This window comes from Epinephelus fuscoguttatus, linkage group LG4 (genome assembly GCF_011397635.1).
Source record: "Epinephelus fuscoguttatus linkage group LG4, E.fuscoguttatus.final_Chr_v1".
In the NCBI taxonomy this organism is placed as follows: domain Eukaryota; kingdom Metazoa; phylum Chordata; class Actinopteri; order Perciformes; family Serranidae; genus Epinephelus; species Epinephelus fuscoguttatus.
This window is the reverse complement of record NC_064755.1, coordinates 15,013,560-15,032,449: the sequence shown is the minus strand read 5'-3', so window position 1 is coordinate 15,032,449 and position 18,890 is coordinate 15,013,560. Positions and strand designations below refer to the sequence as shown.

At 42.2% G+C, this 18,890-nt stretch overlaps 1 protein-coding gene across 4 annotated transcripts in view; it reads left to right on the top strand.

Annotated features, from left to right (window-relative positions):
• The window catches only part of bicd1a (bicaudal D homolog 1a), a 43,135-nt gene extending 24,825 nt beyond the window's left edge, over nucleotides 1–18,310 (top strand). The window contains exons 2-10 of one of the 4 annotated variants that reach the window (XM_049575203.1): nucleotides 708–920; nucleotides 5,221–5,373; nucleotides 6,720–7,217; nucleotides 10,508–10,900; nucleotides 11,034–11,786; nucleotides 11,904–12,055; nucleotides 12,193–12,403; nucleotides 14,417–14,502; nucleotides 16,112–18,310. In XM_049575203.1, the coding sequence (XP_049431160.1) occupies nucleotides 708–920; nucleotides 5,221–5,373; nucleotides 6,720–7,217; nucleotides 10,508–10,900; nucleotides 11,034–11,786; nucleotides 11,904–12,055; nucleotides 12,193–12,403; nucleotides 14,417–14,502; nucleotides 16,112–16,232 (2,580 nt within the window). In that variant the 3' untranslated portion in view covers nucleotides 16,233–18,310. Of the gene's footprint in view, nucleotides 1–707; nucleotides 921–5,220; nucleotides 5,374–6,719; nucleotides 7,218–10,507; nucleotides 10,901–11,030; nucleotides 11,787–11,903; nucleotides 12,056–12,192; nucleotides 12,404–14,416; nucleotides 14,503–16,111 lie in introns of all 4 variants that reach the window. The other 3 variants (XM_049575202.1, XM_049575204.1, XM_049575205.1) reach the window with 3 other exon arrangements.
• The last annotated feature ends 580 nt before the right edge of the window (nucleotides 18,311–18,890 follow it).

Sequence of the window (18,890 nt, the reverse complement as noted above, 5' to 3'; positions counted from 1 at the left end):
GAAGCTGCTGCATGTGTGTGGAGGGGTGTGGTGTTACAAGTCATGAAAATCTGTCTGCATTTAGGCAACACTGTCTGGAAAATAGTGCAGGGTTGCAGATTTATACAATATAAATGATGTGTTATTCCCTTAACCTTGCAGGAAGTAACTGTATATGTTGGTCCATGTGGCCCACAGAGCTTTCCTGCATTTGTTGCAGCACTGGTTTGGTACAGTGAGACGAATATGGTGGGCCTGTTTTGCTGTTGATGCGTGCTTTGATTTTCTCAATCAAGCCCTTGGCTCCTTTATCATGACAAGTCAGCTCTCAGTGCCGCGAAAACCTGTGTCAGGAAAATGGGAACAGTGTGTCTATTGATCAGTGTGAAACATCATCCCACATAGACAGAAAGCAGGTATCCTTGAGGGACAGCCCCTGCAAAGTGTGCTGTCAATGCTGCCGGTGGTCCAAAGTGCAGCAGGAGTACGCCTAGTGGCCATAGCCGTGAAAGATGTGCTGGTTTTACTCTACATGCCCGTGGGTGCAAATCCCTCACATGGATTAGGATGTAGATGTTATATGACAGGATTTGGATCAGTGTCACTTCAATTTTGACTTTGTGAAAGATGGTTGTTGGTTGTTTTATTCCTGTTTTTTTAAATTTGAGTAATATTGCTTTTGCACTGGCCCTCTTTGTCTGACCATTTCTTCTTTTCTTCCTCTCCAGGCGTTCGGTCAGGCTTACACCAACCAGCGTAAGGTGGCAGAGGATGGGGAGACCAATGAGGAGACACTGCTGCAGGAGTCAGCCTCTAAGGAGGCCTACTACATGGGCCGTCTGTTGGAGCTGCAGGCGGAGGTGACGCTGAGCCGTTCTGTGGCATCCAACGCCCAGGCTGAGAACGAGAGGCTCACTGCGCTTGTGCAGGAGCTACGAGAGGTGAGCTTGTCAACAGCTGCAGAGTACACCCTCTGCAGATTTATCAGTTCATACCAGACAAGGAAGTATAGAGTAATCAGGCGTAGATATATGTGAGAAAACAGCATGGTATTAGCTGTGGAACTCATACATTTAGATATACAGTCATTTCAGTAGTACCATAAAGTTTTCTCATGTGTTTTTCTTATATTTATGCATGCATTAAAATAGTAAAAGTTGCGTAAAATGAGCTGTAGTTGCATTGAGGTGTGGTGGTTGTAGAATTTCAGTAATAGGTCTCCTGTATTTTGAAAGTTTAGTCACTGAATGCATTTTGGATACCAGAATTTTAAAAAGTACTTTTTGAAGAATTTTGGAAAAGGTAACTTGATACTGTGAAAAAAATGCAACAAATAAAGATATTTTATTTTTGCAGTCATTTATCATTGTAATTTCTTGAATTTTAAACCCTATTTCCCACATTCATATTATTTCCTGTACTTACATGAGATGATTATGTTTGATAAACACCAAAGGGTGACAGTGTCAGAAAGGGGGTCGAACCTCACACAGAAAAAAGTATGCATGTGTGTACATGGAAAGCATGCGTTTACGCATTCATACATGTCTGCAGCCGCTGTGTCGGGCAGCGCAGGAGTTCGAGCTGGGGTCAGACGCCGCGGCCACGACCCCATTGTGGGGGGCAAATCCGGTGCTAAGCTGGGGAATAAGTGAAATGCCCTGAGCTCGGCACATGTGTAGGGACAGAGTGAGCCAGGCTGCTCTCATCACACAACCGGCAGTACACCCACAGGACGCACACTCTCATTCAACGTGTTCATCAGGGACTGTTGTGAGGTTGTCACACTCAGTGCGTGTCTTTTTGTGAACATGACACGTGTCATATGTCAGGAGTCGAGAAATTTCACATTATAGAGTGTGTTGAACAAATCAGTGTTTTCGTGAAACCTACCACCTGATGAACACGTTTGTGATGAGTTAGTATTCTTCACATACACACCTGTCTCCTGTTTGCATCACGATTGTGGCTCTTTGATGTGTTCATCAAATGGCTTTTGGCTCCCTTTGAAATCCTCATTTGCATGCGTGATGCCCATTAATGACGAGGATTTGCTTTTTCACGGTGAGAAGCAGGTGTTGCAGCCACGCTGGGGGCTTCATTGGTCATGAGTGGTGTCTGATCAAAAGGTTCCAAGCAATCCTTCACAAACACTATTAACATATACATATTCATCAAGGAAAAACGTATGGGAATAGTTTATGTCAGCCAGAGGAAGTTTGCAGTTGTAAGTCAGAACATGTAAGGATTAAGATAATTAAGTGTTTATGAATTCGCAGCATCCCAATCCCTCCCATGCAGAAGACAGTCACTCACAGTACATCTTGGCATCTGCCTAAGCTTAAGAAATACTTAAACCTTCCAAATAAAAGCCACATCATTATATATTTATGTCAACATTTTCTATTTATCCCCCCATTACTGCAGCAACAGTGGTGGTAACAATGATGAATGGATACTACATGGCTGGACTTCAGCCATATTTGCCATTGTATCATGAATCCAATAAAGCTTGTCACAGTCACAGTCTGTTCTGTGAACTTCAGATCAGGGGTGAGTCGCCCAGCTTTGCCCTGTGGCAGGCTCACTGCCAGTTGTTATGTGCCGCACTGTCCCTGACCCCGGCCACTGTAGCCCCCTATCAGCTACGCTTCTATAGAGACTCTCTGACTGATAATTGACCTCTAATCCAGTGCACTTCATACCCGGCTCGATGTAATCACCCACATTGTCATGAATATATAAATGGACAAGATGTAGCAAGGGAGGGTCATTACAGTCAATAATAATATGGCATTTAAAATATTGTATGATTTGTTATTTATGGTAATAAGTTTTGCTCTGAAAATGTCATTTGGTTTTCGTTATTTTTTCCTGGATGAGTAGAAAATGTTCTCAGTGCACTCGCACTGTACTTCTATGTACTTTGCAGCTGAGGCTCCATTAGCTTTAAGAGTATAGGAGCTGCTGTCAGCCACTGTTCAAATCAAAAGATTCACTGCATCATGATGGTCTTTAGTTTCAGTCCAGTTGCCAGTTCTGAAAGCACCATTGCCATCCACACACACACACACACACACACTGGAGCTTCAAAGCAAAGAGGAGACCATATGTGTCTCAGGTCTCTGAGTTTCTTCCCCCTGTGAGTGAACCTACCCACTCCTGACTCTGTGTCTGGGTCAGCACTTCTGCCATATGCACAGAGAGCTGCAGGGAAGCTGCAGGCAGCTCTGCAGTAAGAGAAGTACACACATGCGAAGTATACTGTACGTTGTTCATTATCCAATAGTAATGACATTGTACTGTACACTTTAAGTCATGTCTGTGTTTAAAAAGAGGAGCCTCATACCTGTTCTGGTCTGGTCTGGTCTGCCCACTTTTGACCATTCCTAGTCATAAGTGGGCGGAGTAAAAGTGATGCAATAATAATAATAATAATGATAATCTGTGTAGTTAATCTATAGGAAATACAGGAGACAACATAACCTCATACAACAGTTTGTGTATCTTACGAAAACACACATGCAGTGGTTCAAATGAAACAAATTAGCGCCCAATGAATGGCGTCGTCATGTTATGTACTTAGCATTACATATGTTAGGTTTAGGCCAGTAAAGTTACGTAGGTTAAGTTTAGGAAAAGAAACATAGTTGGGCATTGTCAGGTTACAAACTAAGTTACGTACTTAATGCTACGTAAAAGAAACATAGTGATGACTTACCTTACTTTGTTTCACATGGGGCAATGAACACAGGTCTCCTTGGATAAAGTCCCGTGTTTGTTTGACCAATCCACCTTCCCGACTTTCCTCTTCATGCAGACTTTAGGTCTTTGCTACCTCCTCCTTTACGCTTGTCAGAGAACGGGCCACATGATCGCAACGTTCTTGATTACGTAGGTTATATTCCATATATTACTTTTCATAAGTATACGTACGAACAGTGCATGAGAACAAGTGTCCACTGTCTACTACTGTAATGCATTTTAAGTAGGGCTGCACCCAAATAATGTCGGTCAAATAAGATTTAGCTGTTTGACACTAATATTCAACGATTTATTTATTTTTTCCATATAAAGTTTGAAGGTTTGAAGAGGGGTTAGCGAGACGTTCAGTGTGATGGTGACCTTCATTCATGTAAACAAGTGAAAGAGTAGTAGGTGACAAGCTAATAGCGCTGACAGCGGGTTGGAAATGTACAACATTTATTGCCGATACTAGACATCAAACAAAAGCCAGAAACTATATCGTATTAAGTATCTGTGAGCTGTAAATTCACCACTCCCAAGCAGAAGAAAGAAAACAATGTTATCTCTGAGCCTTACCCCTGCATCATGTCCGCAGCTGTCTGTAGAGAAGCATGACAGTCAAGAGTGCTCACTTTGCAGCTAAATCTGGGGACCAAAATGTCCCCAGAAGCAGTGGTTAAGTGCAGGGTATACGCAGGTATACCCACCTCTTTCTCTGGCTGTTCACGGGAAACCCACCTATCAGCAGAAAGGCTATTGGAATACATAGGAAAGTATACCCACCACCTCCTCGGTAACCTACCCAGAAGTACAACCACCTCATCAACTACCGCTACATCACTGCCCAGAAGTACAGATGATCCGAATCTCTGACTTTCAAAGGGCAGCCCTAATTTTAAGTGACCTGGACTAATGGTGAAATTGACTAAAAAGTAACATGGGGATTGCTTTAATTTGCCAGGGTCAGCTCTTTTGAAGCTAACAGAGAGGATATTCATCCATCTCCCTTTTCCTTAGAATAAAAGTTAGTAGTTAGTAGTTGTATATGTGACAGATGATTTTGCTGAGTTCTCTATATATTCCCAGCCCTGCCGCCTACTACACCCAGATTTATGACCTTTGTATCTGCTGCATTTCTCTCATCGACACTTTATATGGTCCAGCATATGCTCATGTTTCTATCTGTGCACAGCAGGTGACCTAAAGTGATCCTTCTGGGAGTGTGAATGTGCTGACTCATTGCATTTAAGAAAATGAAATTTGTTTAGCAAAAAAAAAAATCTCATCATCCTTATGGTATCAGAGAGTAGAAGTGCAGTATGTGTCTTAGAGGAGACTGTAAGTATGTATGAGTGATATTACTTTCTGTGAGCAATGCTGTGTTGGTTATGGATTCAGGTTATGAGCTGACTCCCAATCCTCTTCTCCCTCTCTCTTTCTTGTACCCATCTTTTTCCCCCACTTTTCTTTTTTCATCCCATTTTCTCTCTCCAGAACAACGAGATGCTGGAGCTGCAGAGGAGCCGGATGAGGGAGGAGATCAAGGAGTACAAGTTCAGAGAGACGCGGCTGCTTCAGGATTACACTGAGCTGGAGGAGGAGAACATCACGCTGCAGAAACTGGTGTCAACGCTCAAGCAGAGTCAGGTCAGTGTGGAGACCTTCATCATATTAGTTACTCTCACTCACACATTAACTCAGTCAGCTAATTTCTCAGCACACCAGGAAGCTTTGCCTCAGACAGATTTGTCATCGCCTTCAGTGATGAGGCACTAAACTCCATCTCAGCTGAAATAAGTGACTCACTCAATTTCCCAGTATCACTTCCAAACCACCTCCAAGTGTGGTTCTCTTTATGTTTTCAGTATTAGATCCAGGATGCACTGGATCAAACTGTGCTCTTATCCAATTGCTCATCATCCTTCATTTCCCTTTAGGAGCCACAGTATCCCCAGCAGTGTCATACAGTGTCTGTATGGGCGAGTAGATTAAGGTCATAAATCAATGTAGAGTCATTTTTATGATGTAAGACTTAAATATTGCTGATCTTACATTACAGTAAAAGTAAGTTAAAAACAATGTTTTTTTCTGAAATGTAATAAAAATGAGTGCCTTATCTTGCTTCGTAAGCAAATGCAAATTGCAAATGATTTTTTAACAACAAAATCTAGACACATTTTTGGATCAAGTTACGTCTGAAAGCACCACTCATAACTCAAATACTGTTTTGTCACATTGTACATTTCAAGGTTTTGAATCAAAAGTAGTGTGGTGTTTGGTTTTAGTCCATATTACCTGGCTCTAAATAATTATAATAATAATGATAATAATGATAACAGAAAACAAATATTTTAAAGGGGAAAACACTTTCAAAAGTCTTTGTAAGACCAAGTCAGTAGTCAGTGTTTTGCAAGTCAGGTCACAAGTCAAGACTGACAAGTCCCAAGCCCTAAACCTTGAGTTTTGAGTCCTAAACAAGTCATAATGTGCTCTTCACCAGTTGTAATGCTATTTTTAAAAAAGAGTAAGAGAGTAATGAATTATTATATTATTATATTATATTATGTAGCACGTTTAACCAGTACCACAACAGAATTATTTTATATGGTTTTGTCCTGTTTCTTTATATTTCACTCATCTCATGTTGAAAAAATGTCCATAATTCTATCTTCCCAAATTGGCCTTGGGGGAGGGTATCAATTATTTTTAAGTCAAATGGTTCAAGTTAAGTCACAAGTGTATTGACGTCGAGTTGCAAGTCTTTTTGATTTTGTCGAGTCAAGTTGTCCATTTGTGTCGAGTCTGATTTGAGTCCAAGTCACATGACTTGAGTCCACACTCTATTTCGTGTTTGCTTGTTTGTTTGTTTGTTTTACTCACACATTTTTTATGCCCCCTCTATTTTGACCTGGGAGTGAATTATGTAATTAAATTCAATGGTTTACACCCTTTTCTTTCTCCTGTTCTGGCCTGTCCTTTCTGTTGCTCCTCAGGTGGAGTATGAGGGACTAAAACATGAAATTAAAGTACTCGAGGAGGAGACCGTTCTCCTCAACAGTCAGCTGGAGGATGCATTACGTCTGAAGGACATCTCCGAGGGTCAGCTGGAGGAGGCCCTGGACGCCCTCAAGAATGAGCGCGAGCAGAAGAACAACCTAAGAAAGGAACTGGCCCACCACCTCAGCCTGAGCGACAGCGTCTACGGAGCCGGGGCCCATCTGGCACTCACCGTCACTGGTGTTGAAGGCCTCAAGTTCCCTGACGAGACCAACGGAACAAATGGCACCAACGGCACCACCATCCCTGCTGCTAACGGCAACAATGAGGACTGCAATCGCCGCAACGGACACGTTCACACAGGCACCGGATTGGCTAAGATGACAGGGGAATACCGACCAGGCCGGAAAGGAGAAGGCCTGCACCCCGTGCCTGACCTGTTCAGTGAGCTCAACCTGTCGGAGATGCAGAAGCTCAAACAGCAGCTGCTACAGGTGGGTTGTAAGAAAATATAGCAGGCTTTTATAGCAGTGTCTGTAAATCCCACAATAAATAATATAACCCAAGTAAAATCAGCAGTGTTGACTTGCAGCAGCTAGAAAGCACTTATTCTACTTCAGCCCTTTTAATATAATTTTCAAGGTCAGTACTGACGACACTTGAACATCACATTGGTTTTTACTGTCTGGAAGACTTCAGTCGCTTTAAAGCTGATACCAACGCTAACCCCAAGACAATTCACTGCAGTTCACAGCACATTAGAAGATGGCTGTATTGATCCAGTTTTCCATAGTACATTTCAGTTTGTAGTGTAGAGACTGTGGCGTCTTATCAACTGACTGGCTGCATTCTGTGTGGGTGTGTGTCTTTGTTCAGTGTTCATTGCTGCACTGTTGAAAGCAGCCATCGTCGCTGTTTGTCACTGGTAACAGTAAGGAAATGACAAGGTGATGACAGTCTGGGAAAGAGAAGGAAAAGCATCATGTAATACTACAGGCTTTACTGAATACAAATTAGGCCACTGAAACAGCATTGAAATCTTATACACAGAATCCATCTACACAAAATGTACATACTTAACATGATAAGTAAATTATTTTGGCAGTGACAGACCACACACATGTGCTTTTCAGCTTATATCAATGCCCATATGAAGTGTATATCATGCTCTGTATATACTGTATGCTCTCATGTGTGCTGATATCTTCTACCAAATCATAGCAATGCAAAAAGAGTCCAGCAGTAGAGGCAGTGCATTTGCGTGTACCATAGGGAGCCCTGTCAGGGTGATTAGTGTCCAGTGGGCACAGAGAGCAGATGTAGGGGCAGGACAGAGACAGAAACTGACTATATTCTGCTTTTAGTTTGGAGACAAGGGGACAAAAATAGAGTCCTAACTGAGAAACGAGACCCAAAGAGGGAGGGAAAATGTCATAGAAGTTCTTTGTCTACAGGCGCTGTACACTTCTACACATGTACTTTCATATCACAGTTAGCTCTACCATTGCATTGTGATATGCTACATCTATATAAATAGAAAGTATAAATATGGAGCTTATATAATATAGTGTAGGAACTGTCTTTCTCTCACTTATGCACTGAGTCACCTGAATGCAACACATGCTAATAAGTAGGCACTCCACACAAGATAAATACATGGTGTGTTCAATGACATAAAAATCATATGCAGATTAGATTCATGCTAAAATCTAATTAAGTCATTACTGTTCATTTTTTGCCCCTAGCTGAGCTCCTCAGGGAAATAAAGAATCAGATCAGTGGCTGCTATATTAGCGGTGTGCCTTTCTCTGTAAACCCAATTACCCAGTAATCAATTTTCTCTTTCAAGTTGATTACCAACATTGTAAACGCCAGCAACATCGGGCTTCTACTTGCCAGTTGAATTTTTTAAAATCAATTTAGTCTTTGTCAATATGGGCACTGTTAGAGAGCACACACAATTTCATCTTAGGTGTCACCCAAAGCAGTAATCACCATTGACAGTTTTTAAATGTATCTATTTGCTTTGCCTCCTTTGGCGATTGAAGAGTCAGATTAAAGTTTTACTCTTTCAGCACTAGGGGAGCACACCCCTCTTTTTGGATGACTGATCAAGAAGTAATTAAAATATGCACTAAAGTCTGGCTGCCATTATCTGCACTATGGGTGTAACGGTTTACGAAATTCACTGTTCAGGTTTGAAACACAAACAGTACTTTTTCGACACAGCAAAAAAGTGTAAATGTAAATTTCCTTGATTTTTAACATTTTTGATTTCTAAAAACGTCATAATGAATATTCTTTTTTGGCCTTGAACAATGATGGAGCTGCATCTGAGTGACCTGTTTTTCTTGGGTTTCCTCTCAGCAGCTTTAAACCAAAAACAGTTCTTTATTAAATATAAAATCTAGTACTGTAGTTATAAACAAATACAAACAAAAGAGGCAAGTCTGTTTCTGAAATGCCAGAGAAATTTCCTTGTTTTGTGAATTTTTAAACGTGACATCATAATTTGGGCCTCTGTTTTTTTACAGTCTGGGTGAAATGGGTTTCAGTTACATTTAGTATGTTTGTAAAAGCCTACATTTTCCACTACAGAGTAAGGTCTCATATCTGTGTCTATAAATGTAACGTTAACAGTTGCTATGGTGATTCCTTTTTCCATGTTTAAGTCAGTTCAGAATGGTTGCCTACATGCTGCAGGGATAACATCTTGTAGCTTGTGTTGCTCCTTGTTTTCATCTAGTTCCATCTATTGACACACAGGGGTAATGTATGGGTAAATGAGATGTCATGTTTGAAATATTCCCACTGATGTAACCTATTGCACCAGATGTGACATACCGTTGTTTTTCAAGCCACCGTTCCCTCACCATCACCCTCATAATTCAAAGCGAAGCCAAAGTGGCTCCAATTTCCAGACATGTAGGTTATCAGAGGATCTTCTATTTCTGGTCTGGTAATGGCATTATTAACAGCACTGCAATGAGCTAGCATATCATAGCTGCCTCCAAGTGTGTCTCACTGGAGTAAAATATATTGGTTTGGGGTGAGAGGGGCAGACAGCTCATTGCCTGTTAAGTCATGTATGCTGCCATGTTGAGCGCAGTGGCACTGAGAACATTATGTGTCCCACAATGTAAGCTGTATATTTTATTTTCCAAACGTCATAGGATTACTTCGGTTTGTAATGCATCCTGAACTGAAAGCCTTGTACCGAATGGTTTAATACAAATTTGCGTATTGTTACACCCCTAATCCCTACCAACAGTTTTTAAGTCAAGCAAGCTGTGCAACATGTTATTACACACATGTATACAGTCAGAAATACACATGCATTCCTGCTCATAAGACATTTGCTTGTGTTTGTTCACTTGCTGCTTACAAATGGTGGTTGCATGGTACATTGTCTTTATCTTGGTAAGCCCTTTAATATTATGGAGTTGTGCAGGTACTGATTATACATTTGTGTAAGTGAGCCTGAGTCCTGCCTATACTGTAGCCTCAGCAGCGTCTGAATATTGATGGTGTTTTCATCTTCATTTTATTATGAGAAAATGCTTTAGGAGAAATAACATTTGCCTGTAGAAGGTTGTCAGAATTTTTAAGTCACGCATCAATGCAGTATATTACATAATAATATATAAATATATAAAGTTATAAAAGTGAAAGGCCTTGGATTTAAAACTTTTTCCCAGTTTTTTTTTTTTTTCATTAACACCTATGCAGCTGTATTCTTCTCTCACTGTCTTGACTGCCTCTCGTTTGTCCTCCCGTCCTGCAGGTGGAGCGTGAGAAGGCGGTGCTGCTCATGAACCTGCAGGAGTCACAGACCCAGCTGCAGCACACACAGGGCGCCCTGAGCGAGCAGAATGAGCGGGTTCATCGCCTCACGGAGCGTGTCAACGGCATGAAATGTCTGAATGGAGACAAAGAGCTGGATGACCCACAGGAGAGTGAGAAACCCGATGGCGGTTCCTCATCACCACCAGCCAATGGTCACCGTGACCTCGACATCAATGGCTTCGAGGTCCTGGAGTGTAAGTACAAGGTGGCAGTGACAGAGGTGATCGACCTGAAAGCAGAGCTCAAGGTGCTGAAGGAGAAGTATAACCAGGCTGTGGAGGGGCACGGAGAGAGCCACAGTGATGACAGGGTCCAGGCACTGACTGAACAGGTTTGTCATTGTTACATGTATAGTTGTGCATCATTTGACTTTTGCAACCAAATATCCTTTTGACTGGATGCTAACTCAGTTCTGTTTTGCACCCTGTAATGTTCCAAATGTCCAACTGATTTCTTCCAAGCAGGTAGCTCATTTGGAGCGTAGTTATCGTGAAAGCAGGGAGAAGGTGGCGAGTCTGGAGGCAGAGCTTCGAGCAGCCGCGAGCACAGCCACCGAGAGCCAGGGTATGCTGAACACAGCACAAGATGAGCTGGTAACCTTCAGTGAGGAGCTGGCGCAGCTCTACCATCATGTCTGTCTGTGCAACAACGAGACGCCCAACCGTGTCATGCTGGACTACTACCGCCAGAGCCGCGTCACACGCAGTGGCAGCCTGAAAGGCTCGGATGACCACCGGGCTTTGCTCTCCCCCCGCCTGGCACGACGCCTCGCTGCAGTATCAGCAGCCTGCTCCTCCGAACCCCCACGAAGTCCCATGGACTCCCCATCCAAAGACGGCCATCACAATGAGTCAACAAATAACACAGTGGACTCCTGCAATAGCAGCCCCACCCGTAACCCCACGGGCTCCCCTAGCATCAGCATCTCACCTTGCCCATCTCCAGTGCCCTCAGAGGCAGGTGGGGACCTGCGGAAGGAGCCCATGAATATCTACAACCTGAATGCCATCATCAGAGACCAGATCAAACACCTCCAGCGGGCTGTGGATCGCTCACTGCAGTTGTCCAGGCAGAGGGCTGCAGCCAGAGAGCTGGCGCCTATGCTTGACAAGGACAAGGAGTTGTGCATGGAGGAGATACTCAAACTAAAATCCCTGCTTAGTACCAAAAGAGAGCAGATAGCCACACTCAGGCTGGTGCTGAAAGCCAATAAACAGGTGAAAGAGGAATTTCCTTTGTAATATCCATGCAAACTTATTTGCCCTTTCTGTGTCAGATGTCATCTGAATCAGGCTGTCATGTAATGATGATATGTTAAATTATCCACATTGCAGACAGCAGAGGTTGCACTGGCAAATTTGAAGAGCAAGTACGAAAATGAAAAGTCAATGGTGACAGAGACCATGATGAAGCTGAGGAACGAGTTGAAGGCTCTTAAAGAAGACGCAGCCACCTTCTCGTCTCTCAGGGCCATGTTTGCCACAAGGTGAGAGGGTAAATCTGAGGCCACGAGGCTGGGGAAGTGAATATTTTGACTTCCCTATACTTGCTTGTGTCAGAGAAATATCCCACTAAAACTTTGTCTCTTCCCTCTGTAACTTTTCTCTCTCTCTCTCTCTGTAGATGTGACGAATATGTTACCCAGCTGGATGAGATGCAGAGGCAGCTGGCGGCGGCAGAGGATGAGAAAAAGACATTGAACTCCCTCCTCCGTATGGCCATCCAACAGAAGCTGGCGTTGACCCAACGGCTGGAGGATCTGGAGTTCGATCACGAGCAGACTCACCGTGGCCGCGGCGCTAAAGTGCCCAAGATTAAAAGCAGCCCGCCCAAAGTAAGTGGCAGAGGCGCTTTCACAGCTCCCTCCAGTCCCACCAGGCTCCACAGCCCCTCCATTATCACCACCCACACCCTGAACACCTCCCTGACCCTCACTAGCCCTCCCTCTGTCGAACTAACCGCCTGTCCGTCCATGTCTGTGTGGACTTCACACGCACTTTCTGAAACAATCCAGACCTCAGCTCCAACTCTTCAACCTAACATCAGTTTCCCTCATTTGTCCCTGGCCACCCAGCCAATCACGATAGACCCTGAGCTCCTAACCTTAGAGTTCAGACGACTCATTTATTCAAGACATGACATAGGTCGACTGTCTCCATCTTACAGCACCGGTACTCCTACCCCAGTATCACCTCACCTTCGGAGAAGGCGATGATTGATCGTCATCGCCACACCCATCTTTGCACACAGTTCCCCTAATTCCACTGGATTAAGTACAGATACAGAGAGGAGGAAAAACTGGTTTCGCATTTTTGTGGTTTGAACATGCAGCAACACTCAGGAACAGGAGGCCCCTGACAGCTTGCTCCATCCTCAAAGCAGCACTGATCAGCCTTTTTGTTATTGTTAAGGTTGGACTGCATAGAGTTTAATAATGAACGTCCTTATGAATGTGATATCAGCCATCTTTATCTGCATAGCTGCTACCATCAACTGCGACATCATGTATCACTGTTGTAGAATACTGAGAGGTGTTTTAAAGTGAAAACAAGCAAAGCAAAAAAATGGCTGCAGCCTCTGCTTCAGCAGCCAGTGACTCACAGCACCTCCCTGTGGAAAAGTTTGTAGATTACATGTTAGATTTTTTTTTTTTATTATTAATAAAATGTAATTCATCTCATCTCTTCCATAAAACTAATATGTCAACTAACTAATATGTTGTAATTATATGTTGTAAAATGACACTTCCTACAGTTCATCCTTGCATGCCTTTTTTGTTACATCTAAAGTTCTGCCAAAAAGCATTTGACAGGCTGAAAGTGTGTTTAATAGCCTTGTTGCCTACAGTAGTATGGAAACCAGTCAGACCTCCTCTCTGTGCCTTGACCTCCTACCTCCTACTCCATGTGTAGTTTCAAAAAGGAAGCTAAAACAATTTCTCCCTCCACTGATGCCCCAATGTCTCGACCAACCTCTCACTGTATTCCCATTTTTCTCCACTAGATGGCAGCATCTGAAAACATTTCTCCTTCCTGTCAAATGCTGTTTGACCGCTCTCTCCTTGTCCCTTATCCTACCTCAGATAATCATATAAGTGAAACAGTTTAAACAAGATGTCATATAAAAAACTTTTAAGTGAGAATGTGGAACATGACTAGGTGTGGACTGTGGAAAAAAACCTGATGAAAATAACAGAGCAGCAGGTGTGGAGTTGAGCAGGATGTGATTGTTCAGCATTAGCCCCCCTGTGTCTGTCCTCCTCTTTCTGTGCTGTACAAATCAATATAAAGTTGGATTTGCAAGTGTGTGTAAATATGTCCATGTCTGTGTGTCTTTGTGTTCTCCACCTCCTGTGCTGATTGTCTAAGTGTGCAGAGACTGGCCCTGTCAGTGTGCTCAGATGAGACTGGTTTCTTTACATCCACACTATGAAATCATACACTGTAATTGACACTGACTTCTTTTTCTTTCTTCCTTTTGCTCATATTTCCTTTCTTGCTCCCTTCTCTCAGGCTTTCCCATTCATTACATACCAAAACACAAATTTTCCATGGCAGGAGAGTCACATTTCTCATCCAGGAGAAACAAAATGAGGATGATTATCCCCTCAGTTATGTAAATTAATAAATAGCACCATGCTATTGTGTAGCAGTGCCATGAGAACAACTGAACACACACCAGGATCAGACTGGTGCTTAAGTATAAAAATCAGACCTCCCTTAGCAGCAAACCAGTAGTACTCTCACTGTCTCTGACAAGGTCTTCCCCTGTCTTGTCCTCCGTGATTTCTCTGTCCTATTGTCTAACCCTGAGTGTCACCACTCTGTATATCTGTCTAATTTATCAGTTTCTTGTAGATTGTCAGCAGCCTGCTGCCTCAGTACCGTCACTCTCCCCACAACTAAGGCGAGGGAGAACCTCCCTAGCGCGCAGGTAACAAGCTGTAGAACCTGCTAGTAGTAGGCTCATCGACATCTATCTATCTATCTATCTATCTATCTATCTATCTATCACGCCATAATAAACATGCTATTCACATTCTCTTAAATGCACATATCTTTTTTTTGTTTTGTTTTGTTTTTGGTTGCGCACCTGCATCCAGAGAGGATAAATAGTGCTGCATGTTCTCAGTTTTCACACTTTATTATTAACTAGTTATTAACAGGTTATGGCTGAGGCCCATGACTTGCATAAATGATTAACACTGGGGAGTGAAGGAATTGTCATTTTCCATTGCATGTGAAGTTTTACATGGCAGTATTATATACATGCTTTTACATAATTGCAATTTTTATTAAAATAAAGATGTACTATCAAAGTTCAAGACTAACTGTGGATGTGCACTGTAGTTTCCCCTCTTACAGAACTTTTTTTTTTTTAATAGCAGCCCCTTCCCATTGAAGGAAAAGATCTGATTAATGATGGAAGTGTCACATATAGCCATGCCACTTAGCCATTAGCTGTAGTTAGCATCATTAGCTTCACCTGTGTGCTAAAAGTCAAGACATCCACTGTGAGGAGGGTCCATTACCATTGCCAGGAATGTTAGAGTTTACCAACAACATTATTTTTGTCAGTGTACTGAAACATTCATACATGGCAACTAGGAAACTGCTGACAGATCTGAGACCATGTTGGGTTTTAGTGTTGTGCTGGTTAGTCTCTCTCAAAACTGTCATGTTTTGTAGATGTTCTCACCAAATACTTTTGTTGAAATATGGCATGAACAGCCTCTTTTTTGTCTCTGGGTGGTTTTGAAGGACTAGTTTGACTTTTTGGGAAAAATGTTTATTGGTTTCTTGCCAAGCAATCGGAAAAAATTGATACCACTCTTGTGTCTGTACACTAAATACGAAGTTGCCAGTCAAAGCCAATTAGCTTAGCATCACACGAATAAAAGCTAGCTATGAGTTAGCATGTTAGTGCTTCTGGTTCCCTCGTCTTGAGTGGGGTTTTAGATAGACTTTCATGTTTTGTTCTACGTCAGTGGAGCTTTTATGTGTCTTAAAATATCAGCTGCTAACAAACCCCAGAGTGTGTTTTCTGCAATGATCCAAAATACAATGGAAAAATCCCGCTTTTTGATGATGGAAGTAGGGCAATGCTAACTTCATCCTTTCAGATCTCTATCCCTTGGCCGGTTGCAATAACTTTCTGGACTCTCTTTCTGGTTGGCAACCTCCCAATGACAACAGACTACAGGGAGATTTTGATACCTTTTGGTGAAGCTGGGCTAGCTGACAATTAGTTAAGCTAATTGGCCGCTTGCAACAGCTTTATATTTAGCATTCAGACATTAGAGTGGTGTCAATGTTTTCATCTCAGCCTTTGGTAAGAAAGTGAATAAGTGTATTTTACATACAAAAAGCTGAACTTTTCCTTTCACAAAACCACAATAGTCTTTTTGCCCTCGTCACATGTTGCATTTTTGTTTGCTGATTTGGTGTAATCTTATTCTTCCAATAACTGTTCCCTCTTCTTACCCCATTGTCTGTTTTACTCAATGTCATTTTTCCTCTCCTGTCTCTCTGCATTCTTTCAGTCCTAAATTTTTGGCAGACCTCCAGGAACACCATGCAGTCCTGTCCAGCGGCAGTACCCTTCTCTCTCCCTGCGACCCTCGTAACTGTCTGGCCCAGCAACCCCAACCCCCCGGCTCCTAACCTCACTGTTCCAGCCCAGGTCCATGCCTCGGTCTGGTAGGAGTCATGCAGAGACAGAGACGCTCTGGATGGGGGTTCCCTCAGTTTAACTCCCCCCACAATCCAGCAGTCCCACCTGGTGCTTACTGGACTCTGTGACCCCCCTAAGCGCTACATGGTCCGGCCCTCGGCAGGCCTCCTGGTTACCTGGGTCGCAGAAGAAGAGCAGGACGCTCTCTTCTTCTCTGGAAGTGACACCCTGTCCTGGAAAGGATTGAACTGAAGCGCAAAATGAGTGACAAATCACGGGAACCTTTTCCCTTATTAAGTATTTATTTATAGTTTATTTACTATTTATTTACTATTCTTGATTTATGACAAGTTTCTGAGATATTTATTACTGGAATGTTTTTTTTCTGTGTTTGTTGGTCAATCTCCAGTATGGAAATCAAGACGTGTTTTACTGCTGTGGTGAAGACTTCAGTGATCAGACAATTTAGCACATTCACTACTGTTCATGGCCAATTTTGTTTTCCTAAACAAAGACAAACCAACCAAAACCAGAGCTACAAAACTTGTTTCTGGTCTAGTGAACAGGTTTAAAACTTGCCTAACCATACTCTACAGCATTTAAAATATTACATTTTGTCAGTATATTAATGAAAACATATGTATGCCACTTTTACATAGGAGTGTTAGAGTACATTGGGGTTGACGTTGCAGACAAACTAATGAAGGTAATCACTTTATTACAAGGAAATCATTTCTTGTGGTGGTGACGGGTGGATTTCAACTACATTTCTAACGTCACTAGTCTTTCTTGGGATGCTTGTGTTTTTTTATACAGATTTTTTTTTTGCAAATCATGTGCATAAAGACTATTTTATACCTTCTATGATTTGTATTTATTTTTACAGCAGACTCTAGTGACAGGGTTGTGTCTATTATGTAGCTCAGATCTCCTCAGAGACTGGGATAGGTGAGAGGCTGAGTGTTTGAGATGAGGACTAGGGCTGTTGGCCTGAGTTTTTTGCCTTTTTTGAATTGCACAGGTTTAAGTGACCATGGAGTGAACTGACCTCCATCTTTTTAACATTAGTTAAGAGCAGAGGATTCCCCAGAGGTGCGCCTCCTCTAGACTTTCTGTCACTGTCATGTCAACATTGTATTCTCCCCATAAAGTATTCTCTGTCCTCTCTGTGAACTCGTTCGCTATCGTATGGGTCAAAGCGCCAGACAACTGTCATGACCACCCTTCGTCCCTCCTCCAATGACAATGACAGAAAAGATTTTTAATATCCCAAGCTACACGTGTCTGTCATCCTAACATCTCCATGTTTAGCTGACCCTACATGCTTCCTCCAAACAGTATGCAGTACTGTCCAAGCACAATTATGCATTATAGCAATACAGTGGTGTCGGTAGACTGATCTGATTAAGATTAACTCAGTCTTTCAACCATTTCTGTCACCATGAACTAACCAGCAGGCTGACAAGAAAGGCAAGACAGCAAGAGTACAATAGAGATTTTGTCTCTTGTAGAAACACTGTTTGATCACAGAGGAACGGGGCTGAGTCTGACTGAGATGGATGTAATGTGTGACGTTTGTTGCATAATTGAAGTCCCATCTCTCTGTCTTTATACCCTCATTATGTCTTCAATGTTAACGCTCTCCTCAGTGCACTGAATACATATTTTTTGCCAGATGGATATGAAACGGATAAACCTAAAACTACATAGCCAGTATAGTGTTGTAACGACAGATAAAAAGCTGTTACATCAGCAGTGAATGAGTGGTTTCTTTCTGTTCTCTGTGCGTGTGTTATTTGTTGGTCTCCGTTAACAGTGTAAAGATTGTTACTTTTGCAACTACAGAGTGATGGAAATGTTTGTGGTCCAAAACCTACGCAGGCTCACTGGTGACCTAACTCTCTTGGTTTGTTTGCACAATATAGCAGTGGATGGAGAGAGACTAATCCGATGAAAGAAGAAGAAAAAAGACATGGTTAAAAAAAGAACAATAGCTGTATGCGACTACAGTGAGTTTAACAGTTTCTCCTCCATTTAAAAACAGTGTTTAATTGGTTTCACAAGTAAATAAAAGACCTGTCCTTGGATTTGTATGTGACTTTGTGTTTGTGTCTGTTTCTCTCAATATCTTAACCAACTAGACAGTAATTATTTTTCTGTATCCATGCATTCACAAACACAGCATGCAAAAGGTTATAGAGAGGTCAATTATAAAATGACCCTCATAATTATTTTCTCTGCATCACCCTAAGCAGAGCACTTTTGACAGTAAAAGAGAATTACATCTTGTAAAGCATAAAGGACAGAGATACAGAGATTTAAATTAGTAACAGGGACTGTGCTGCAGACAGAGGATGAGAAACAGGAGACATCAGCAGAGATGGTCAGCTTATCTGACAGTAAGAAGGTCATTAGTGGGTTTTGTTACTGAGTGTACGGTACCCTTATTAAATCATAGTCAGATTGGCCTCTTTCTCATCAATGTCTAGGATTAATTGATAGTTGCATTACATATGATTTTGATTGATAATGGTAGGCTATAGTTCTTTACAAGGGTGGTTACCTCACTGACCATGTGTCCACTGGTGAATAAATGCAGCTTTCTATGACAACTGAAAGAAATGAAACTGATCAGAACACAGTTGATG